Raw genomic sequence first — 26,880 nt, forward strand, 5'->3', positions numbered from 1 at the left:
ACACTTTGCCCTTTTCAGGCAATATAGCCCTTTATATATATATATATGATTATAATTCAGATATCACTACAAATTCTTCTCTCACACCATTGACACACTTGGGGGATTAGCACTAGGGAAAAGTTGTCTGGATCGTCCCACGATGAATCCAGTTGTTACGCTGAACAGTCCTGCAGCGTAAAGGTGAATCTGCAGCAAATAAACGAAAAGAAGGTCTCCACAGTGGAATACTGATATTGGAGGGCGCGTATATAACTTTTTAGCGCACTAGGTTTATGAACCTGGGACTTCACTAGTTGGGGCTAGCCGTAAGAAATCGTCCTTCACCGGCTAAATAGCTTGTGCCCCTTCACAAAAAGTCGTATCTGAAGCTCGACACGAAATGTGTGGTTACCGCTTCCAGACCTGGAGTCAAACTCCTCGAGCATCCAAGCTCAAGCTACGGGTTGCAATAATCAACTAAAAGTGTTGGCAGTTCATTTCAAAAATCACTCAGTTAACTCACCTGTACGCACATACAAACAGAATATGGAAAACAATTTATGTTAATTTTAGTCAACTGCCTATAATGCACTAGACACGGCGATAACACTGGCGTGAGAAAGTACAGATAACGAACTGCAAAAATTGTGAGGTTGGTGCCACTTTGGCCACTGGAACATCTGGTCAGCCCGTATTTCTCTAATCTATTATAATGTTTCCATAAGCGATTAAAGAAAGCACTTAATTCAGTTCCCAATAACTATAGAATATATACTGCATATAATGAGTCAGGGAGAAACACTGAAATGGTTCGTCACTAGCTGAACTGTTCTCAGCAAAAGCAATGTTTAAATATACATATGAGAAAACGATGAAAGACTTCTTTGTCCAATTGTGTGGGAAAGAAGCAATTCCCACCGAAGAAAGAACTTATGTGCGTTGCAGAATAAAGTATAAATCGAAAATAATGATCACTGTCTTTACGAAATATACAGAGTGTCCACAAAAAATCCTTCTATAACCTGGTAGCGGTTATAGGTTGATATTACTCCGACACACTCACCAACTCCAGTGAGTCGCCTGCCTTGTCTTTAAAGTCTAGTCTGGCCCAGTCCTACTCTGCATAGTGTATATAAGCGGTTCGAACCTGACGAAATGAAACGAAATCTTTGATTTATCTTTCCATAGCTAAGCCCTTGAGACTAAACGGGACGGTAATCAATGAAACGAAATGATTATGAAAGAATAGGCAAAATAAGAAACTGGGAGGAGGCGGAAGAACCCGCGAAACCCCACTGACACGATATTTTCCATCACAAACTCACATGACCTGAGAACGAAACAGAGGGGATCGTTCTACCATTGAGTCACTCAATCTTAGTAGAAGAAGACAAATTGAAAACATTTTTGCATATACAGTCTTAGCTGTCAGAAAATAGAGATAGAGCGACTTGGCCTTAAATGTGTAGGTTCTGCTATGTATCCTGAAACACAGAATATTCACGATGTTTCATTACGTGTTAATTTAAAGCATGAGTGAAGAATTGTACACAAGTTTTTCTTTAGTAAGACTATTCATGGCTTTGGATTGATTGTTTTAACAAAAGAGACACTGACCAAAGCTTAAAACCCACTTTATTTTAAATTATAATTTGTAACTGTTTCGGATATCTAGCATATCCTTCTTCAGACACTATCAAAATTAATGAAAATACAGACATATATATATATAAACGTTGTTATAACAAAGTTATAACATATAAGAAACTTTGTTATAACAACATTTATATATATGTCTGTATTTTCATTAATTTTGATAGTGTCTGAAGAAGGATATGCTAGATATCCGAAACAGTTACAAATTATAATTTAAAATAAAGTGGGTTTTAAGCTTTGGTCAGTCTCTCTTTTGTTAAAAGTTTTTCTTGTTTCTGTATCACTCTGGTCTAAGATTATAATGCTATTTACTGGATTTTTAAGTCGGTAATGTGTAATAAAAAAAAGATAAAAATTTCAACTGGAGGATTTAAAAAACCAAATATAATGTACTAGCATTTTTCTGAGTATATCGAAATCCTAATAAAATTAAACTTTCCGATACCGAATAGCTCGCCTTCATAAATAAAAGAAAAATAGTCATTAGTAGATCGTAATTTTTTTATTTACTTATTGAAGTTTAGTGTTTGTTTCAGCACCGGGGCTGTATGGGGCGTGATCATAAAAGGTGAAATCCGAACCACTGTAATGCATTCAAATTTTAATATTCTGTTACCCGGAATTGAACCTGGGATCATATACACCGAAGGTGCACTTGCTAACCACTAATCCAGCAGGGAGAATGTAGAAATGATTAAGAACGTCAGTTTGTGTGGTTTATTCAATAGGTCTAGAGATTTGTATGAAATTTACCAATTGTTTCACTTACTTTCGGTATTTATTCGGAATTAAACGTAAAATGAAATGAATCCACGGTTATGCCGGCCAGGTTAAAGGAGACAGTGATGATGAGAAATGAAGGAAATGGTGGAATGAAGAAAGTGGGAGGAAACGGGAAAAATCTCGAGAAAACCCACGCTCACGGTGTTTGTCCACCATAAAGTACACTTGGCGCGAACTGTGATCGAACCGAAGACTCCATTCGCTAGAGGTGAAGGCTCTACCACTGAGCCACCACTGCTGCGTTAAACCTAAAAGTATGTGAGATGATTGTATGGGTTAATTTGCCATATTAAACCAATTCGAAGACAAAATGTGGATCTGGGCTCACTACATAGGGAATTGAAGATAGAACTTCTTGTTTCAAATCCTTGGACAAGTATGATGGTGTGCTACAGAGTAGACGTTTTCAGTAGTTGTGTGTTTTAGCTTCGATGCTTTCCATCCTGTTCCCATTGGTTTGAAAAAAGTCTAGCAAAGGTAGATGGAATATTAGCATGTTTGAAATAAATATTGAAGAGAATATATACGTTGGGACATTGCAGCCCCTACTTTGATACCAGTGTTACCAACCACGATCACTCTGTCTTATACCATTAATTAAATTGCCACTACAGTTGCACCGAAAAAACCTTGACACGCGAGTAGTGGCAGTGTCACTGCGAGCTGTCAGAGACGTTCTCTTACTGGACGCACTATAGTTTTATCTATAATACCAGAGCAGTCAGAAAGTTCCCGGAATGATGATGTAATTTTGCCATTTGTGTTGCAGTCACAAAGTCTCTTGTACAGCATAGTGTTTAGGTTGTCTACTTACGAATTTGACAAGTTTGAACAGGTCATAACAGTCAGTATACGAGTAGCTGGATGGAGGAATGCCTGGTGATCAGTTGGAGCCGATGTTGCAGTTCAAGCAACGCGCAAACGTCAAATTCGTGCGCAAATTGGGGATATCTGCTTCAGAGACTTGGATAGCCTTGAAACAGTTTACGGTGACAATGCTTTAAGAAAAAAAAAATGGCCTCAAAGGTGCCGTTTCACTACCGTACAAGACGATTGTAACGATTGCAAAATCGTTACATTTTGGTTCATAGTTTCATTGTGGAAAATTACTTTTTTTGTTTTCTTTTTTTTAAAAATAAGAAGTTTATTGTTTTGTTTTTGAAGAATTATTTTGTTATGCGTTGTTGGATTGAAATGAGAGTACTTTCATTGTAAAGAGCATGAAAAAAGCTTTAAAATGATATATATATGTTTATATGTTAGCTTGGTTATTCTTGTAATACGGCAGAGAATCAATTCTTTTTTTTTTTTTAAATTACACAACCACTTCAGTTAGCGCAGGGGTCTGGAGTGACGTATGTAATGAGTTGGGCGCTGCGCAGTAGCGAGAGTCTTGCTCCTATATATGGCATTCTGATCCGCTGCGCCTCATAACTGTATTGTAGTTTATTGAGCCAACACGGGTTGGACTCAAGTATTAGACATCATTACTTCGCGCCGAAAATTGTTCTTTTTAGAAAACGTGGTCGAGAGTTCGTTATAGCTGTGCCTCGTTTAAACTTGTGAAGTGTGTCTTAATTACAACTGTGATTCTAAAACTCAGTGTTAAATTACTAAGAGTTCAGAAATATAAAATTAAATTGTGTTTAAATAAGTTCTGTAAGCTTAATCAGTTTAAAAGTGAAAAAGTTACTTGTGTTTCTAGAGTGTGAAGTTGTGTTAAAGGAAGACGTATCTTGCAAGTGGATGAAATTAATAAGGTCTAAATTTCCTCTTAATAATACTTCCGTAGTCAAAACCTTTTAAAAGCTAAAAACTACGTTAAATTCCTAACGCTGCTTTGTGAGAGACGGAACACGTGTATTACGTCATCGAGTCTAGTGCGTTTCTTGCTTTCGTTGTGCCACAGAAGGTCGAGTAAGAAATTTAACTGGGTAACTTTAAATGGGGGAAGAAAAATAAAACGTTAAATCAAGTATTAAAATTCCACTTTTAAATTGCATACTCGCGTAGTAACTAATATAAGAAGGATTTCCATAACTTCTTTTCATTCATTACTAAACTTTGTCGGTAATTAATAGTAATTAAAATTACTAATTACTTTTAATTTCGTTCTATTTAATTTTAAAATCTAAAACAGTCTCTAATAACGTGTTTAAAGTTTTGAAGAACTAAAGTAAAATATAAATTGGTATTTCCTGCTTTGGAAATAGGTTAACTAATTTACAGTGCTGTTAATGAAAACGTCACTAGTTACCTAGTTCAGTAATTAATTGCTGTTAAATGCATATACTTCTATTTTAGCTCTCTTGGATATCTCGGCTATGTTTCAAACGTAAAATTGAAGTAAAACGAATAATTTTGAATAAATCTAGAACATACTTTCGGACCGAATAAATTTTTTGCTTAATTTTTAAATTCTTGAAATATTCGCGTGCACTGTACTGTATGGAATTGTATTGTAAGGAACAGTCTATAAACCCAAGAGGATCTGGAGTTGAGAAATGGTAACTACCTCTGCTATACTGTCACTATTATTTCCTGCTGTATTACGGTAAGTGTGAAGTAGTAATGCTAGTTAAAAGTATTGTAGTTAGTTAAATAGTTTTATAGTAGTAAAAGCACTGCGTACATTCCTTAACTAAGAATTACTGAGAGAATTAAAGAGAGAAATAGTTCAAAGGTTAATTTTTAATAATTATACGAGGCTACTTCTAAAGTCACGATACTTTTTGTTACAGTTAGATTAAATTGATTGACGTGGTTGTTACTTTGCTGTTTATGAATTATAGAATTCAATTTAGCATTTAATATTTAATGAATTGAGAGTTTCGATTGTGTTATCCTCATTCAAAATCTATTTATTGTAAATGATCTCTGCCTTGCAAAAAGTAACTGTAGTTGTTAGAGTAAAGTTTTTTTCAATTAAAATATTGAACACCTCCTTCGAAAATAAGAACCTATTAAGAATTTGTTTAATTGTTATAACTGCTCTGAAGGAATCTGAATTGCATTAAATATTTTAAAATTAACACTTCTGGAATTTCATTAAATAAAATCTGTAATTCTAATCACCCACCTTCACTCAGTTTAGGTATTAAGATTGTGTGCTGGTGTGAATGGTTCATAGTTATAAATTACTTGCCTTAATAATATCTTTTTTACTGGATTTGTCCAATCAGGTGTGGTTAAGTCACTCGGGGTCACATTTAGTTTCCTTTTTAACTATTAAGGCTAATAGATACAGGAAACATTCTGACCGCGATACCGAGAATTGTGACACGATCAAAATCAAAGTGACGATGGAACTACGGAAGATACGGTACTAAAAAGAGGACTTTCATCTATGTTTCCAGTAATGACAGGAGCAGTTGAGCAAGTGTGTGTGTGTGTGTTCCGAAGAAGCCTACTTCGACAGTGATTAAGTGAATATGTTATAGAGATGTTCTCGGGATATCAGCCAAGTGAAGTCCGACGATAGAGCCGACGTTTCAAGAACTGATATCGTTCTCGTCTTCAGGGCAATTATACTGAGACCATTTCGTGTGTACTATATATAGGAGAGGAAAGTGGCGGTTAAGAATCCCTGTCTTTGATTGGATGGTCTATAGCTTGACGCTGATTGGTCGTATTCATATATGCATTCTTTATGACTGGTGTCCATGTCTGGCTGAGTTGAAATCCCGTATCCGTGTTGATATTGTTGGGTTCTTGTTGTATGGCAAGAGATTCTTTAATTATCCCATCCCAGTGGTTTGAGCTCTTTGAAATAATTTTAGTGTCTGAACATAAAATTCTATATCCTTCCGTTATACTGTGTTCTGCTAGGGCTGATTTCTCCGGATAAAACAGCTTGATGTATCTCTTATGCTCCTTGCTTCGATGTCCTGTTTGTCTTATGTATGTTTTCCCGCATTCGCAGGGAATGCAGTATACTCCTGGTGTTTACTCCAAATCGTCTTTAACTGGACGGAGTAGTTCTCTGATATTTGATGGCGGTCTGTGTATGGTTTTGATGTGTGTCTTAAATAAAAGAGGTGCAACAATATCTCGGGAACTTTTTGACTGCCCTAGTATAATACATAAACTTTGCCTGAATATATAAGAACTATGCTGTAGCATCATAATGATAAGATTTGTAAATGCGATTTTTGTTTTATTTCTTCTAGGGCTTGGAAGATGAATCCTCTGTTGCTTGTCGACACACACTAAGTGCACTGAAAAGTTGCTTAGTTTTATTGTTAGAAAGTCATGACAGTTTAATAACGTTACCATTGCTCAAATCATTGTTTCCGCTTCAAAAGAATCCATATTGGCTTGTGAAGGTGAGTTTATATATATATATACAGTATTTTAATCATCAAATGTATGTGATGTTTCTAGAAATAATTGCTTTGCCAAGATGTATTTTCGCATCTTTTGCCTGTATTAAACATATTTACGTCTTATGCTTTATTTTCACATTATATATATTGTCAATCGTCCTGCGTGTGCCTTTTAACTTTGGGATTGCGTAGCTCATTGACGCAGGAAGATTGTCCTCTGGACATTATCTGAAATGCCCAGGAAATCTTAGACTCAACATACAAACTAGAACGGGGAAAAATTCTAATGATAACTCAGGTATTTAACTATAAAAATTCATATATTCAGATTTTACTTGATCATTGTCAAGTGTAAAATGTGTGTGACTGTAGAGGATATGTAAAACATGCGTCAGATCACAATCTAATAAATTCTGGTTATTACCTCACTCGACAACAGGTCTAAATAGGAACACATACCTTTGGGTGTTGTTGATTCTTTCCTCTGGATAACGTAGAGCTCGTCCTCCGTTGTGTGATGGCCTGGATGGAATTGGTAAACTAACAATGGCCAGACCTCAAACGTGGTATTGCCATTGACCGATATGATAATAAATGTTCGTTGGTCGGCGACGGATCTCAACTGACTAATACTCAGCTGAAACTTGTCGGATCCTCGACTCCTTTTTTTGATTCCTTAAAACATGGCCTTTTTATTCTCCTTTCTTGACTGATGAAACTGCTACATCATCCATCGACATCTTTCGATGTTTATCTATCTCATTGCCGAAACTTGTGTTTCTGCAATGTCATAGAGTGATCGAAATCTCCAGACACCTACCTTTGCAATCTGACTGTTTTGACATATCCAAAATCGTGTGTTTTGTTGACAAATATTTTACAAAACCTTTTACATTGCATTTTATTGCTTATTGTTTTTGTTAGCATAATATTGCCACATTCTACTCATGTCTGTTTTTATTCTTACTACATCCAAGTAAACAAAGCAATGCGTCTGACTAATTTTGAAATGTTCTTCATTTTCCCATAAACTTTGACAATATATATATATATATATGAAATGAAATGAAATGAAATCTTTGAGTTTTACGTCCCACGGTTATGTGGGTTAGGCATATATATATATATATATATATATATATATATATATATATATATATATATATATATATATATATATGTATATATATGTATATATATATATATAGTGGCACAGGGAAACTGTGGAAGATTTGAATTGACGTAAAACGTTAAATGAACACAGGAAAAATAATCTAATAATGAAAATTAATGAAAATGCATGTACAGACTATGTCATTAATGATTGCATTAACTTTACACCTACGTGTTACTTTATTTCTTGAAGTTGATATCGGAAAATTGTGTTCCATTTCGTTATGCGGAAACCTGTGTAGTTCCTGATGTTTCATGTCTCGAGGAATGGCAACGGTTTCTTCTTGAATCTCATATTTGTGTTCAGCAGTTATTGCAGAAAGTGTTCTGAACGTTTTTCTTCCGAGATATCGTAACAGATTCACCACAGAAGGTTATCACAAACATTGAGTTCAAGGGAAGTCGGAGGCCATGGAGTGTTGCCGTTACGTGAAGTGACCGGCCTTCCGTTGAATGCATGTTCCACGCCACTCCAATGCCCCATAATTACTAAATGGCAAAACCTTTTCAATGATGTCGCACTGGTTCCAAACGAATGCTAGCACTACAATGTTGCTAATCGTACAAAATTTCCCGCTTTCCTGCACCGCTCTGTATATATTATTTGTGGGATTAAGACAAAGTAAGGAACAGCGGCACGGGGATGCAATAAGGTCCTTGGGTCGATCCCAGGCCAGTAAATTTGTATTGAATTAGATCGTGTCCGTGAGTTTACTCGGGGATGTACCGTTTCCTCCCAATTTCCATTTTATCGGTTCCTTTCATAACCATTCACTTCCATTAATCATCCATATTATATAACCTACAGTGCATAACCATGGGACGTACAACTGAAAAATTTCATATGTATAAAGTAAGAAACGATGGAGGAATCTGACATTGAAGCTATCATTTTAACTTCTTTGCTGGAAATGAAATATTTGAAAGTGAAATGAAATGAAATCTTCAAGTTTTACATCCCACGGTTATGCCGGTTAGGCTAAAGGAGACGGTAATGATAAGAAATGAGTGAAATGGTGGAATGAAGAAAGTGGAGAACCCCGAAAAAACCCACAAGCATGCTTTTTGTCCACCACAAAGTCCACACTGCGCGATCTGAAATCGAACCAGGGACCCCAAGCACCGGAGGTGAACGCTCTACCACTGAGCCACCGTGTCCCTCCAATTTCTTTATTAGAGAGGAAACTACAAGTGGATTTGTCACATGAAGTTATACTTGAATTAGTAACTTACCTAAATTCAATGGAAGTCGCTGACCAAAGGAGCCCTCAATGATCCTGTTTAAATAGCAAATTTTGGACTCCTCATAGAATCATGTGCACGCTAAACACAATTATATTTCGTGAAATATGGAAACAAATGAAAGAATGAAGTTTAAATGGGACAGCCTTGCAGAGATCCGAAATAATGGCTTCAAAATGAAACTAACTGAATTCATAAACAACAACTACGTAGAAACGATAAATATTCCAGTTCCTTTAGAAATTAAAATTAGCAGGGCCGCGGTGGCACAGTGGTAGAGCGTTCACCTCTGGTGCTTGTGGATCCTGGGTTAGATCCCACCCCGCGCCAAGTGAACTTTGTGGTGGATAAACACCGTGTGCGTGGGTTTTCTCGGTCTTCTCCTGTTTCCTCCCACTTTCTTTATTCCACCATTTCATTCATTTCTCATCATCACCGTCTCCTTTAGCCTTGCCGGCGTGGGACGTAAAACTCAAATGGAGATTATGCTCTTTTTTCATATTTTTCCATATTCATGAAAATGTGTGGTCCAAAGTATAAATTGGCTTCTTCTGCTAGTTAGTATTGAAATAAGGAATGTAAAAAAAAAATCCTGAGACAATGCTAATAGTAGCTGTAAGATACATATTGAATACTTAGAGATAAAAAATCTTAATTTTTGTCCCGGAGGAAGAAGTTATCCTTACTATATGATCAGATTTAAGATTCGGGGATTGAACCGAGCTCTCATCCAAGTTTTTGCAGTGTATCTCAATGTAAAGTACGTAAATACTAACAAGTTACTATAGGAAAAATTACTCGCTTGCTGTGCGCTGTCGGAAAACAATATTAATGCAAGTGCGCTATTTTCCTTTCTCCACAACTCATAATAACTGAGAAACATAATTATGAAATTAAAGTTAAAAATAAGATTCAGCTATAAATATGAAATACTGCATAGATTTTATCTTTGATACACAGACACAAGATACGGCAATCTGAATCTACAAGCGATATAGTACAACATGGAAAGTGAAATAGAGATGAACAACGAAACAACATCAATGAGTCTTTAGTGCAACATGCCACTTTAATTAGACAGGACCGCGTTGGTTCAGTGGTAGAGCGTTCATCTGTGGTGCATGAGGTCCTTAGTTCGATCCCAGCTCGTGCCATGTGAGCTTTGTGGTGAACACACACTGTATGCGTGGGTTTTCTCGGGGTTTTCTCGTTTCCTCCCACTTCCTTCATTCCCTATTTCATTCATTCTCATCATCAACGTCTCTTTTAGCGTACCCGGTATAACCGTAGGACGTAAAACTTAATGATTTTATTTCAGTTTAATTAGACATTGAATCACAGACCTGTTAGATAATAGCTCTTTCTATGTACGTGTACAATTTACATGTCTTTCTATATAAGGCACAAAGTAAGTAAAATTGTGGAGCGGTTTTTTAAAATATATGTTTACTAATAAGATACAAACGTCGACGTGCAACGGGGAGCAGTCTCAGTGCAATCACGTGACTTGTTGGTCTCTCGCGCATGTCTGACGTTACGATTGGCGGGAGCAGAAAACAGAGGCCACTAGACAAGTAGGCCAATTTTTGTCCATGAGAAAAATTGAATGAAATAAAGTTTATCATCCCCATTGCGCTACTAAGTTGGAAATATAGGTTGGTTTCTTGCTTTCCATGGGTTCCCCATTTCTTGCAACGAAAGGAAATCCATAAAAAGGAAGGATTCAACTACTTGTTCCCACCTATGAGCGCATTAGATGACTGAAAAAAAATTCAGAGAACTACGAAACAGTAAGGATAACTTTTCCCTGTTGGGTACAAGTAAAGTTTTTTTTTTTTTTTTTTTTTTTTTTTTTTAATCTTGAGTTTATATTAATCTACTAGTTGAATATACCCAGGGGCTGTATTTGGAAGTCAACACCTGAAGAAGTATCACCATTGATCTCAGCAACCGCGAAAACTATGGATTTGATACTAATATCGGTTATTTTGGGCTATTTTTTACATGTTTCGGTATCCCCCCCCCCCCCGCTGACTCCCGGCCAGCATACAATTGTAACTGAATTTGCAAGTTGTCGCTAATGGAAGTGTCACCATTGATTTCAGCGACTGCGAAAACTATGGATTTGACACTAATATCTGTCATTTTGGATTACTTTTATGTGTCTCGGTATCTCAAACCCCCTCGGTGACCCCCGGCCCGGAGCCGAATAGCGTGAATTTGGATTTTAATGCGTTCGGAGTTTCACCATTGATTTCTGCGATCGCGAAAACTATGAATTCGATACTAATATCGGTCATTTTCTACTACATTTACATGTCCCGGTAAACGCCCCCTGGTTCGAATTTTGACAAAAACGTTTAACTCTGGTCTGGAGTCTGGACCAAGGTATTCGTGACTAAAATTTGGTAACTCTCGATCAATTTGTCTGGTTCCCAAGCCGGTTCTGGTAAACGCCCCCCCCCCCCTGAGATCCCCTCTGGTTCGAAATTTGATAAAACGCTTCGTCTTGATCTGGGGACTGGACCAAGGAACCCCTGACCAAATTTTGGTAACTCTCGGTCCACTCGTCTGGTCTCCAGGCTGCACAAAGACAGACAGACACACAGACAAACACACAAATAAGCTCTTTATTTTATTTATATTAGATTAGATTAGAAATTACTGCTGATAAAAAAAGAACGATATAGTTCCTTTTTAGGAATTCTTTAATAGTAGTTGCAAAAATATCGTCATATGTACAGTATGTACGCCTGTAAATCTTTGTATTGTTTCTTTCCATATCCATTTGTTGTGTTGTTTTATGTGTGTAGGATGTGTGTAGAATTTTAACTATTTCTAATAAAAAGATTCTCCTTCCCTTACAGGTTCATCTTGTAGAGTTAGTGAGTGAATTACCGTACGTCACAATATATCAGCTAACCAACAGCATGGAATTTCAGGAGAAAGTTCTCTTTAATGTTATGACCTCCCTCTTAGAAGATGAAGATGCTAGAGTTAGGAAAGCAACGGCATCAGCTATTGTAAAGTGAGAATTATTTATTAACTTTGTTTCTTTTGGTTGCACTTTCGTATTTTAAAGATTTACTTTCTGCTTTCTACTTTCTAATGTAAAGTCACTCTTTGGTTTTATTTCACCCCTTAAGAAATATTCTGTAGGGAAGTAGAAGAGGGGAGAGATCGGAGTAGAATGAAAATGAATGGTCGTATTCAAGGTACCATGCAGAAATTAGCGTGGTTTGGTGAAAAATAGTCCTTGGCAGTTCTGACTTGATGGATTTCAATCTTGATGGATATTCTGGAGAAGGTTTAAATGTACTTAACTATATCAGACATGATAAGTACCAACGTTCGTTAATATCGAGGTATCTCTGACATATCTAGTTCATAAATAAGGCTCAGATTTTGTCGGCATGGAGAAGGCATATCGATTCATATCCTACTGATTTGGCAACCTGCTGTCGCGTGTGTAGTTGCGCCAGAAACATGAAGCCGGCGTCGTTATCAAGTATGGTATCTCAGGTGCTGGAGTGTTGTGTTGTTGCTCGTGAAACGCGGCCGAAAGTAAGCCAATATTGAGAAGGTCAATCGTGACACTTCCACGCACTTTTTTGTACAACCGAATATGGTGAAACAGTGGAAAATCTTTAACCATCGGAGTGATCGCAGGTACAGATATCTTAGCGAAGCAGTCACAAATGGAAAAACATTTGACAACGAAAGGGGACTGTTCGATGTTACCAGCGAGAGTCTCTTGAAGTGCTTCGTAAAATTCGTCTATTGGCAGGACACACCTCAACGTGACATGGCCTAGAGATTAAATCGGGAGCAGCTCATTGTAAACCACAACCCTCTTCCGTGCGATATTGCTGAATGTAAAACAAATTTCTTCAAACTGTACGGAAGACACGGGGGAGAGGTGGCTGCAAACGGAAGTCACTTGTCACATTTAGTGAGATCCACTTCTGGCAAGGAAGAGATGGATGGAGTCTTACAGCCAGTACAGAGAAAGTTCCCATAGAGACTTATGATTGTTGTCTGAATAGTTACGAGGGGAAGTTGGAGGTACGTAAGGTGAACAAAAACATGAAGATGAATTCTGCGTACTCTCAGGAATCCACAATAACCCTAAACAATCTGAAAGACATCCTTCGTTTATACGGAGCCAAGCAGAACCAAGTTCGTTTCTCATTTCCCTCTGGTTTTATCATGGCATGAACAAGAAACGGTCATTCGTGTAATCTCCTTTATGACATTCCTCTCAAAAATCCGGCTAGCCCAATTGGTTTATGTGCATTTGGATTTTTAAAATGATGTCTACAATATTACCCCCTTCTGCGTATGAAAAGAACTGTAGGGAGAAATGGAATGGAATTCCTAGTTTATTGCAGTGGAAATTGCGATCTCGGGCGATAGTCCATATGATGGTGATTTGAAAAAAACACAATCAGTGGCGGCGACACGTCTTTACATAGATTAAGTACACTTTGAAAATTGGTCGGATAGAACCTCATTAGCCTCCTGAATACAAAGAATCGACCTTCTAATATTCTTCTGTGGTCGGACTGTAAAATACTACTGATAAGTTCTAAAATTGCAATTTTTAATAATATCCACTTCCTTCTACATTGTTTGTTGTTAATTATAAATAATTCTAATGTAAATAGGTCTTGCGTGCTGTGTTTGGACGTTTAAAATAATATTTTCTGGTTATTGTGTCAGTATATCAGGTAAACTTTTCGCTAATTTTATCAATAAATTTTAGCAGCGAAACACTTTTTTTTAAAAAAAATAATAATAAGTATTTTTATTTTTAATTATTATCTTTTCAGAATCGTACCTTCGTTATTTTTCCCTTTGGATTACCCAGGGGAAGATGCCATTACAGCAAAAGGTGCCATGTTCAGCTCCAAGTACCTTACTCCCATTGTTGGGGACAGTTGTCTTCCACAGAAACCTTTTATTATTGGTTTGCCGTCACCTTTTAATGTTGGAAAGAATAAACCGTATCGAAGAAGAATTGATAGTTCTTTGTCTCGAGTTGTCAACCATTTGTCTCAAACGTTATTGATGTCAGCATCAAAACATTTGACGGTGAGTAAGGGTCTCAAGAAAATCATAAAATACAGGAATTTACTGTAGAATAATTATATTTCTTTTCCACTTATCCTGTATTTTTGCGAAGTCTAATTCTAGTGAAATTTTTTGAACGTATTGGCTCAAAAGTTTGTACAGTATAGTAGAATCCCACAAACTTGAACTAATGTAGACTGAGAGAGTTACCGAAAATGTCGAGTTTTACGAAATAAGGAGAATGTTATTCAGGACTCATAACATTTTTACTGCATATTACTCTTGATAAGGGGAGCTCATTCGTAGCTAAGCGGTTAGCGTACGCGCCTTTGGCGTGGGAAACTCGGGTTCGATTCCCGGCGGGAGCTCATGTGGTTCGGATTCCACGTTAATCAGTAGGTCCACATCTCATATAGCCTCGCTGCTGAACGGGACGCTAAACTAAAATCAACTCAACTCAACTACTCTTGATAAGGGAACCGATATGTGACGTCACGCCAAAACAGCTTGTATCTGCTGCTGTAATCGTATGCAACGCATTTGTTCAAGGTTTAAAGCTCTGTATCTCTGTAACTAAAAACAAATTTTGAGAGGTCTTTCTTGTATGCTATATTGAAGACTAGTTCTACACGATGTAATCATTAAGTTTGAACTTTAGGTCAAAAGGGAAATGTCCATTGTGTACAGTAGAATATTATAACTTATAAACGCAAGCAGCTTAAGGATTCCCGTGTAGGTTTCTCGATCTGTGTTCTTTCTCAAGATTGATAAACAAAAAGTGGAATGAAAACTTTCAGTTTTATGTCGCGAGGTTATCATATGCTAAGCTAGACGGGACTGAAGTATGTGGAAGAAATGGGAGAACCCCAAGAAACCCACACACACAGTGTTTGTCCACCACAAAGCCCACTTGGCGTGAGTTGGATCGAACTAGGAACCCCACACGCTAAATGTGAATTCTGTACCACTGAACCTCCGTGGCTAATATGACTCATCAATAGAACATGTTGTTTCTTGTTACTGTCAAATTAATATTGTAAATAAAATCCCGAATTGTTCCTTAATGTATGAATTTAGTGAGTAAATATGATTTTCTTGCTAAAATTAAATTTGTTATATCAATGGAAGGAAATACATTGAAATTTGTAAAGAAAAACAGTAAAACGCTTGTTTTTTTCCAGAAATATCTTCTGTAGTTGGCACAAGTATTACATTTCAGTAAGCAGGTAAATATTTAGTGTACTATTAGTAGAATTTCTGTAATGTGTGCCATGCTAGAACAATAACCGGGATTCATGCATGAAAAGGAAAAGTGGTAACCATGTATCTGCTGGGAAACTCTGGTAACCTGTTTTTGTTATTTACATTTACAACGTACAAATTTGTATGTATACTTCTACATCTCTTTCAGTATGGTTGCTGTGAAACACTAAATGCATTATCTATGGAGTATCTGACAACAGTTTATCCTCGAGCATGGAATTGCATGTTAGTTCAGAAATCAAGCAAAAAACCATCACTTAAAAGGAGTACAAGGTACGATAAATATATATTTATTACGTAACCAAGTTTAATAGTATTTAAGAAAAAAAAATCTAAAAAGAAGTGAAATTAAATGAAATGGTAGTTTTACGCTCCACTATTATGCCCTATAGGCTGAAGGAGACATGATTAATGGAACGGTATTAATATAAAAGAATAGTGAAATAAAAATTGGGAGGAAACTAGATAGTCTCGAGAACCCCCATGAAGACGATGTTGTGTAGCACAAACTCAGATGACCTAGAATCGAGAAAATGAAATCTTTTAGTTTAACGTCCCACGTTTATGCTCTTTAGACTAAGGGAGACGATGGCTAAAGCAAATGAATGATGATGGAAGAATTGGTGGAATGAAAACGTGGGAGGAAACGGGAGAAAACCCACGAACACGATGTTGTTCACCACAGACTTTCATAGCTGGGAATCGAACCAGGGACCCCACACACCAAAAGTAAGCGCTTTATCACTGAAAAACCGTAGCCCAAATCTGAGGTCGAACCAGGGACTCTTCGTCAGAGGTGAGAGCTGTACCTCGGATCTACTATGGCCTCTATGTTATTTCAAATTTCACTAAATTATGTTTTTTTTTTTTATTTGCTTGTAATATTACTTCAGTTATACCGCACTCTTCCTATAGTAATAATAATAATAATAATAATAATAAAATCGGCTGTAGATTTTTAATTTGTTTTTCATCTTTGGATCAAAAGATCCAATATATTTCAATCAAAAATTTTCTTGTAGGCCTTATATCTGGAGAACTGCATGTAGTGTAGCTAAACCCAAACTATCTCTTAACTCATTATGATGTATTTATTCCGTAAAAAATACGAAAACTCGATTTGGGGGCCGTTCAAAAAAAAAAAAAAAAAAAATGTGGCCCCTGATCCAAAATTAATTATTGGCCAAGATCACAATCTTTTGATCCATTTTTTTTTGATCATTCCTAAAATTGTTTAATTTTTTAAACGTCCGGTTTCACATTAATTTACATAAGGTTTTTTTTTTTTTTTTTTTTTTTTTTTTTTTTTTTTTTTTTTTTTTTTTTTTTACACAACAACTTGGATTCCGAACACGAATGGGACTTGAATCCGTTGCAGTTAGCAGGCCATCACTCAAAGTCAACTCTTACATCACAAGACGTTCCCCATCACAGGCTTTCTCTTCCCACAGATCTGGATTACTGGACCATACCATCGGCCATGTTCGTTTTTGTTCATGTGTTAAAAAAAATTTAAGTGGTACCATTATGATTTTTTCTTAAATACAACAGTACTGTTCATATATAAGTCGGTAGATGAAAATACGAAGAGTATTCAATAAGTTGTAAGTCATAAGAAGTCTAACACATAGGAAGTAGGTAACGTCTCTTGATCTGAAGCCACTTAGCACATCTATCAGTAATAATAATAATAATAATAATAATAATAATAATAATAATAATAATAATAATAATAATAATAATAAAAAGCCATGTAACCAATCTTGGGCAGCATAAAAGAAACAATGTTAACTCATCATCGCTGTAATGTAAACCGCAGAAGTATTTATTCAATGTTTAAAACAAGAAGAAGTCACTTGGGGCTAGATCTGGAGAATAGAATGGATAGAGAAGCTGGAATCCGCATTATTGGATGGCAGCTTTGGAAATAGCGGCTCGTTGGTTATTGTAGAAATCGTGGCTTGCTTGTAGACACCGCCCAGTGTCAATGTTCTGTACCTTACTAAAACCGAACAATAAATGTTAGCGCCATCTACTTTTGTTTTTATGCTAAGGAAAGCCGATGCAATTATTTTACCGTGTTTCATCATCCCACGATTATTGCACCACCTTTAGGCTTAGCATATAATGAAAGCCCCTCGTATTATAGAGGTACATATTAAAGTGCCTCCATATCAAAGATTACTAAAATATTTCATTATATTATAGTCTTCTCGTCCAAATGGAGCTTAGTGGTTCCCCTAGCCTCTGTTAAATTCTTGCATAGGGAATGGAGGCGGGTGTAGAGCATGTTGTTAAGCACATCATATCTATGCGTTGGGGTCATGAGACATTGGAGCTTTATCTTCATACCGCCCGTAGAACATATTGGCCTGTCCAAATGAGGCCATATATTTATATTGTAGTATAAGTAAACAATGTTAATCAAAGAGCATATCCGCAATTGTTAAATTAATGTTTGCTGAAAGATGATAAAATATTGTAAAAGAATATTACAATTTAACTAATTAACTCTATTTCCTATGGAATCCGAAGGTTCAATGCCGCGTTCAGAAAAGCTCTCCATTGACTTCTATCCTTAGCCAACTGGATCCAGTTTCTACTTTGTATTCCTATTTCTGCGAGATCCATCTTAATATTGTCCTTCCATCTGCCCCTAGGTCTTCCTAATTGTCGTTTTCCTATTGAATTTCCATTTAAAACTTTGAAAGCGTTTTTACTATCTTCTATTTTGGCTACATGACATTCCCACCTGAGCCTCCTAGACTTGATGACCCTGATAATGTTTGGTAAACCGTATAAATTATGCAATTTTTCGTTATGAAGTTTCTGCCATTCCCCATTCCCGTTTCTCTTGAGTCCGAATATTCGTCTCAGGATCTTGTTCTCTTCACTTTCAGTCTATGTTCTTCTCTCAGAGTAAGCGACCCTGTTTCGCAACCATACAGAACAACAGGCATGATTATCGTTTTATATATTTTAAGCTTCATGTTCCTTGATATTACAGTTTACTGCACCCAAAGGTACTTTAACAGTACTAAACTGTTCCAGTAATATTTCTCTACTTTGTCGGCACTCTGAGAAACTCTCATGTAGGTGTTTTCACTTCGTAGAGTGGTGGCATTTTGCACTTTTTCCTGCACCCAATTGAACAATGATAAGAATAAACTCTTGTTAATGAAATCTCTTGTACTCGAACAACTCTTCTTTAGCATGATCTACTACTGCAAACTCTTCGCGCTATAACTTTTGTAATGACATAGATAATGTAGAACTAGTTTTATAAACTTATGTTTACAATTTAAAAGTGCTTGTGATCTTACTGTTGTGATTATAAACTTATAGAGTTACATACTTTATCAACTTATCACTCAATTATTTAAAATAACTGTTAAGTAATATCTATTTATCGTTATGTGCTTTCTTAGGGTTTTTAATTTCTTTGAGAAACCAACCTAGCAATAACTTCTGATCTACACTAGCATTAAACCGATGTGGTCAACTTGAAATCAGTTGCCGTCTGTTTTCCCAGAGATACTGACAAAGGCGATAGAAATTGCTGAAACAGATTAGTACAATTAAAGAAACATTTGGTTAACCCTAGATTAGGTGCGTAGGTGACAGGTGTCTCCCAGTGATTTTTATCTTAAACTTGCAACACTGTGGGTTGGTATTTTGAGTAGCACCTTTCAGTAGCTGAACGTTAATTGTTGATATTTGTTGTGGTGGCAGTAGTATATTTCTGTTTCCCGTCTATTGTTTGTGAGAAATAAATTCCTCTGCAGTAGCGTATTTGGGTGACAATTGTCAACCGCGCACCTATATACATAACAAGTAAAATGTCAAAACGCCGGAAGACAAAGACGACAAAAGATAAAAATATTGTTCTGCAGTGGCTTAATGAGGAAGAGGAGGAGTTGGAGGTGTGTTCTGATGAAAATGATTATTTAATTTATCACATGAGTGCAAGCGACCACAACACTGAATCGGAACAAGATAGCCCATGGTGATATTTTTTGATCGTCTAAAGATATGTGCAATTAATGCACTTTGCATACTGAAATTCAATACCAGTTGACCTCAGTTGTCGCGAAGAAATATTTTGGAGGATATTGCCTGGCAAATGATTAAACCTCAGATACAACGCCAATGCTGTATTTCCCAATTTCCAGTTGAAATTAGGAACAGTGGCCGAATCCAACTGTTACTTGGTGTTGATGAAGAGAGAATGGTCGATGGTCGATCTTGAGAAGTCATCAGGCTCCAGAAAAGGTTGTCATGCTTGTGGAAGAGGAAGAGAAAAAACTACAATGATGTGTTGCTTGAAATGTAAGAGATGGATGTGGAGAACATCTCAAAGACATTTGTGTAACATGTTTCGAATCAGTCTAGTAGTCAGAAACACAAGTCCGTTATATTCAGTAGAACACTGTGTACAAGCAAAACTATAATCTGTAATTAACATTTTGTCAACTAAATCAAAGAATCGTCATTTGAAGATGATTTTACATATTCTAAATACATTTTAATGGGTGAGTGACACCTGTCACCCACGCACCTAACGCCGGGTTAATGTATACTCGTTGTTATACTTTTACATGGTTGTATAGTTGTTATACTTTTTACAAATTATATAAACATTTGTCCAATCACACAAGGTGGAACAAAAAGTACGGCAAATGTTGTTGTACAGTGACATCTATTGATGTTGTATACCATTTCAGCTAGTAAGCCCGGTAGCCTAAACCTTTGGTATTGTCAGTGTTCGAGTTTCAACGAGTTGTGACATATTAGTTGGCCTCCAGAGGCAGAAGAGTGAGGGTGTGTGAAGAGTGTCTGTCGCGCGCCAATATTAAGTTTTGTTCTAAGCTTAAAAAAAAAAAAGTGCCAAAGAAGTTCACGAAATGTCAAAATCAGTGTATGGCGATGAAGTGGTGGTATTGAAGACTATTTACAAGTGGTGTGAGCAATTCAAAAACGGCAAGGAGTCGGTTGAAAACGAGCAACGATCGAGACGTCCTTTGACGTCAAAAACATGAAAACGCACAAAAATTAGCACAAATAATTCGTTCAAACAGGCAAATGACTATATGCGAGAGCTTTCCAAAGAAACATCTCGTATGGGTCCTTGAAAAAAACTTTTTAGCCGCCAATTAAATGGGCAAATACCTTCTTTCTTTATCACAAAAACGCGCCGTGCCACACCTTGCTTTTGATCCGCGAGTTTTTGGCCGAAAAAAATATTTCTGTCTATCCACATTTGCTGTGCTCTCGAGATATAGCAGCTTGCGACTTCTGGCTCTTCCCCAAAATTAAAACAGTACTTACAGGAAAACGTTTTGACATCATTCCTTTCATTGAGAGGACCACAACAGTGCCGCTAAATACCCTTCCAAAAGAAGGCTTCTAAAAATGCTTCCAGTAATGAATTCAACGTTAGGATAAGTGCATTGCTAGCCAGGGACAATACTTTAAAGGAGATGAAATCAAATTCCATGTAAGCTTATTACTTTATTTCTAATAACATTATTCACCGTATATTTTGATCACATCTCGAATGTTTAGTAGATATGGTAAGATATGATTAATAGTAACACTATTGAATTGTAAGATCATATTTTAACTTACTCATCTTTCATTTGACTCTTCTGTTTTTCAGCTCTGGAAGCGATACTTTGGTTGAATCACCAAGTCCAGCGTGTGGTTTACTGGCAACAACTTTAACTCTGCTAATGTCGTCTCCTGTAGCCTTGGATTTAAGTAGTCAGCAGTGGTTGATGCAGCTCGCAGGAAATCTTTTCTCTGGTACATTCATAGTCGTCTCGAGATTATTGAAGCTTAGCTTTAATTGTTCAATAGTTAAAGTTGTTTATTATTATTATTATTATTATTATTATTATTATTATTAGTAGTAGTAGTAGTAGTAGTAGTAGTAGTAGTAGTAGTAGTAGTAGTAGTAGTAGTAGTAGTAGTAGTGTAGTAGTAGTAATAGTAGTAGTAATAGTAGTAGTAATAGTAGTAGTAGTAGTAGTAGTAGTAGTAGTAGTAGGAGGAGGAGGAGGAGGAGGAGGAGGAGGAGGAGGAGGACGACGACGACGACCACCACCACCACCACTACTACTAAAGGATGTGAGGCGTGAATAATTACAATGGGATCAGAACCCTTATGCTAGCAGTGAGGATCGAATCGGAATCTACGCTCTAAGAAAACCTTCGCATAGGCGCTTAGCTCGTAGGGTGTTTTTAGCATTTGAAATGTGTCAAAAAACTGTTAAAAAATAACTGAAATCTTTGAGCCAGTTTCAAGTTTACTAATTAAAACGACAAATTAATACCTTAATATCATTATCAAATAGCATATAAGTAAATTCATATTTCAATTTAAATAAAATTCAGATTTTAGCGGTTCACACATGTGCATGCATAATTAAAGTTTGCATCTTTTTAATTGTGGTCCTGTTATTCTTTTCAGGGATGGCTGTATGTAGTCTGAAAGGTCGAGATTCCTCTAGTACATCTGAAGAAAGTCACAAACATTTATGGGATGTCTTAGCAGATAGACAGGTAAATTGCACTAATATTTTTTATCAGTAAATAAACCTACAACTTATTTGCCAAAGTGATCATATGCTGTGTAGTAACGACATTTCCAAACGAACTGATTTCATCTTCAGGTTATGGGAAGATTGAAGTGTCTGGCAATTCTTTCATTCCATCATTTTTCCAATGTTCCGGCTAGTGTTGCACACAGAAGGACTTCGTGCAAGAAATACAGGTACATACGAGTCACTGCAACTTCAGCGTAAGTTGTGCAAAATATACAAATCAAAATGTAGATAATTTCATTAGTATACGCTATGTGCCTATGCTTAGAAAATTGTTTCACCACTTTGAAAAATGAAGTAAAATCTTCCAGCTCAACGTCCCATGGTTATGACGGGTGGGCTAAAGGAGACGGTGATAATGAGATATGAATGAAATGGTGGAATGAAGAAAGTGTGAGGGAACGGGAGAACCTCGAGAAAATCCTTGCACATAGTGTTTGTCCACCACAAAGCTCACTTAGCGCAAAAGCAGGAATCGAAGCGGGACCCCACGCAACAGAGGTGAACGCTCTATCAGTAAGCCACCGTAGCCCCTTCACCACTTTGAGTTACTGAAACATTCCAAATACTCCATTCTGAGCTACTTACTAATTTGAATTTTGGCAAAATGATGAATTGAAGGAATTGGTAGATATCTTAATATTCCTGTTAAGGAGAAAGTAGTTGCTTTCAAAATATCACATAAGCGTATGAGAACTTTGGCAAGTATGTTATAGACTTATTTACAATTATGCCTTCACTGTGTATTATTTCAAAATGTGTATTCATTTAATATTTTATTTTTTACATATTCCTTTGTATAAAGAAAACGAATAGCAAGAGAGTGTAACTGTCACTAAATGTAAGACTAGTTGAAAGAACCTGAGCCCATCCATCTTTGTAAAATCTGTTGTGCTGAAACGGTATTGGGAAATCTGAATGTTGCTGGTTGAAATGAACATCTTAATTGGCCAAAGGAAATTCACATGAATACAAATAATGAAATCAAGTTCTCAATTAGCTAAAGAATATTCAAATTAATAGAAATTACAGAGTGGCACATAATTATATATATATATATATATATATATATATATATATATATATATATATATATATATATGATTGACTGACTATAGAATTTGTAATTCTGGACAAAATTTTCGATATGGCAAAACTATGTAACCTGAGAGTGTGGATAGTGGTAAAGATGGAACACCACCACACGATGCCATACCAGTGCAAAAGTGGCTGAACGAAACATTCCCAAACCACTGGATCGGTCGACGTGGTTCTGTGGAGTGGCCACCCTCGATCTCCCCATTTGACACTACTTGACTTTTTCTTATGGAGTGTTTTAAAGGATAAAGGTATAATGTTTACTCCATAGGATGGTAATCCAAATAGAGCAAACATTACGTTAGATAGTCGTAAATAGGACGTTTGCTCGAGCGTTGACGATGAAACAAGTTATTATGAGTAATAGCTCCTTTCAACGCCAACTACACATAAGCAAAAATTCTAAATACAATCTTTAAAAACACCAAAGATTCAGCATCATATTTTACGAAAGATAATAAACACCACAAACAATAAGTAAGAAGTATTTCCAGTACCGTGCACTTAAATTGATTGCCACGAGGCTTGAAGACATGACATGCAAATCACAATCAATACTCACAAATAGACTTAAATATTTTAATAATGAAGCATACTTACAAATCCCTGTCGTTAGTTATAGGGTATTATATTGAATTTTTATATCGATGTTTTACATACGATAAACTAAAGGTTGATACAATTGCAGATTACATTATTAAAAGATTATTGTGCAGCAGGGCTTCTTGAGGTGTCCCCTTCTTCTTATCTTCGCGCCGAATAGTGCTGCCTACTGCCAAATCTCTTTAGTTCTCGCTGTTCGCGTGAGTTTCTCGTGCTGGGTGACGTAAGAGCAGACAGAGCTGTGATTGGCTGGAGAAGCGCTGGCCAAGGTCAAGCCAGTCGTCTGCTCCTCTGAGCGAGAAAACGCACACATAGAAACGTCGTCTGCCTGTAAGTAACAGTCCTTTTAAAATAAAAGAGAATTAAACTGCTTGAGCCGCATAGAGCCAAAATAACGCACAAACGAGTTTATGACAAAGGGTATCACCAGTACATACACAATTTGGCCGAACTATGGGAATCTATCACAATAGAGTTCCGCGGGATACTAGTACGAAACTATCAAGCTACTTGTGGCAACGTTGCTCTTCGTCTCCGGGCATATATCGATTTGGATGGTTGCTCCTCTTCTCCAGGCATGTATCGATTTGGATGGTTGCTCTTCGTCTCCAGGCATGTATCGATTTGGATGGTTGCTCTTCTTCAGGCATATATCGATTTGGATGGTTGCTCTTTGTCTCCAGGCATATATCGATTTGGATGGTTGCTCTTCGTCTCCGGGCATGTATCGATTTGGATGGTTGCTCTTCGTCTCCAGGCATGTATCGATTTAGATGGTTGCTCTTCGTCTCCAGGCATGTATCGATTTGGATGGTTGCTCTTCGTCTCCAGGCATGTATCGATTTGGATGGTTGCTCTTCGTCTCCAGGCATGTATCGATTTGGATGATTGCTCTTCTTCTCCAGGCATATATCGATTTGGATGGTTGCTCTTCGTCTCCAGGCATGTATCGATTTGGATGGTTGCTCTTCGTCTCCAGGCATGTATCGATTTGGATGGTTGCTCTTCTTCTCCAGGCATATATCAATTTGGATGGTTGCTCCTCGTCTCCAGGCATATATCGATTTGGATGGTTGCTCTTCGTCTCCAGGCATGTATCGATTTAGATGGTGCGTTGATGGATCATGCCATGGAGAACAGAGATTAAAATTCTTGTAAGGAAAGGTATAAAAAGTAACGTGTTCAATTTTATGTTCAAGTTATGTTGCTAGCTTTTGCCGCAGTCTGAAACATCGCATACATAATGTATGTGATTTAAGGTATTGCTATAACACCTTGTGGACTGTATTATTAAAGCTGATTCTAAGATTTGGCCTTGTTATTTTTATACTATGAATTTATTACAGATATAAAATATGATTCACTCTACAATGACTACATGCATTATTGCTTCGTTGTAAACAAGTCTTTATACAACATACATTGCTATGATACAAATAATTATGTTTTTGGTACTTACAGTAACTGCTGCATTTATATATATAGAAATTAATAAACTACTTGCATTAATGTACTGATTAAACTGGTAATTAATTGTCTTTGACGCGTATGAACTGTTTTGATTGCAATTATGGGGAAATTCTGCTTGCTGCGTGGTTCCAAACTGCACATTTTTAACACTGCACTGTATCTAACTAGCAAGATAGAAATATGTCAATTAAATGAATACACACAAATTTAAAAAAAAAAAAAAAAAAAAAAAAACATAATTATGGGCAACAATGTACTATTCTTTCGTTGTTCCAAATTTTAAACCTTGGTAGATGATTTTCAATTAGTAATACTATAACCTTTTTCGGAGCGCACAGTAAAGGGTGAATTACGACATATTAGTTACTACAATATTCTAGGGATAAAGAAAGTAAACGATCTTGCCGAATTGTGAATATAATTCCCAAAATTGATCTTCTACAGCTTCAAATCTTGTGAATGAACGCCAACTTGAACAATTATCTTTTTCATGAATCATTAAGCACTAAAGAAGATAAGATTTCGTGGCGTAGACGGTAAGGCGTCTACCTACCAATTGGGAGTACCCGGGTTCAATCCTTTTGAGATTTATTTTTAAGGAGTTTTGTTTACCAAAATTCCTTTATATATTTACCCTGTCTGTCCGTGTGTTCATCCGAAGGACTAAAAATCTCAGGAACTACTTGATGGATCTGATAGTGAAACCGAAAGTGCTGTAAATCATCCATTTTCCGTTTTAATGTTGATTACTATAGAACAAAAAGGTAGGGAGAGCAGTTTCCTGGAATCAGGGAGAAGCAGTTTCCTGGAATCGATTAAACTTCCATTCTTAACTCTTTACTAAAACCGGAAGTGATAGAAATCCTCTACAACTTCCGGTTTCAATATTGATCTACATAGATTAGAAACGACAATAGAAAGCGAGAAGCGTCTTTTTTGGGAATCAGTTTAGTATTCTAAGGATAACTGCCTTATTCTCTTGTAGTTCTCTATTCAAACCGGAAATGGTAGAAATCAACCACTTCCGGTTTGAACATTGATTGTTATGGAGTTCAAACGGTAATAGCTAGCGAGAAGCAGTTTGCTGCAATCAATTAAAGGTGCGAAGAAATATGCGATCTTCATTCTAATCTCTGTACTAAAACCGGAAGTGGTAGAAATCTAGTACTACTTCCGGTTTCAATATTACTTGAGAAAATATTACGCCATACAAACCAAACTTTCTCACGTGGTATAGACGGAACACTACTATTTGCTCCTTATGTTGCGGCTTATAGGTTTACGCACAAAATGGTTATCTCCTGAATCATGGAGGGTAGAGAGGGTGTAGTACTAACTACATGACATTCTGTATAAGTGTGAGCCGTTCTTCCACACCACCCATAAGCCTTATTACCATGTCGCAAATAGGGGACTTATCTTTACCTTTTACTAGTAAAGTTAGGTAAGGTTTGTTAGTTTCATTTTTTTTTTTCAGTATGGCAAATCATGTAACCTTGGTTACCAAAACTACCAAAATTGTACGAAATGTGATCAAAAAATACGATGAATAATTTTATTAGAAATAAAATAATAACCTTATATGGAATTTGGTTTAATCTCCTTCT

The 26,880-nt window shown here is 36.6% G+C and overlaps 1 protein-coding gene across 1 annotated transcript in view; it reads left to right on the forward strand.

Annotated features, from left to right (window-relative positions):
* Positions 1-26,880, forward strand: part of htt (huntingtin) — a 212,775-nt gene that overhangs the window by 42,305 nt on the left and 143,590 nt on the right. Inside the window, exons 12-17 of the mRNA XM_081734750.1 lie at positions 6,591-6,746; positions 12,029-12,189; positions 13,994-14,255; positions 15,646-15,770; positions 21,157-21,302; positions 21,970-22,061. Of these exons, the coding sequence (XP_081590876.1) occupies positions 6,591-6,746; positions 12,029-12,189; positions 13,994-14,255; positions 15,646-15,770; positions 21,157-21,302; positions 21,970-22,061 (942 nt within the window). The remainder of the gene's footprint in view (positions 1-6,590; positions 6,747-12,028; positions 12,190-13,993; positions 14,256-15,645; positions 15,771-21,156; positions 21,303-21,969; positions 22,062-26,880) is intronic.

The sequence above is a fragment of the Thermobia domestica genome, chromosome 12 (assembly GCF_964235325.1).
Source record: "Thermobia domestica chromosome 12, izTheDome1.hap1.1, whole genome shotgun sequence".
In the NCBI taxonomy this organism is placed as follows: domain Eukaryota; kingdom Metazoa; phylum Arthropoda; class Insecta; order Zygentoma; family Lepismatidae; genus Thermobia; species Thermobia domestica.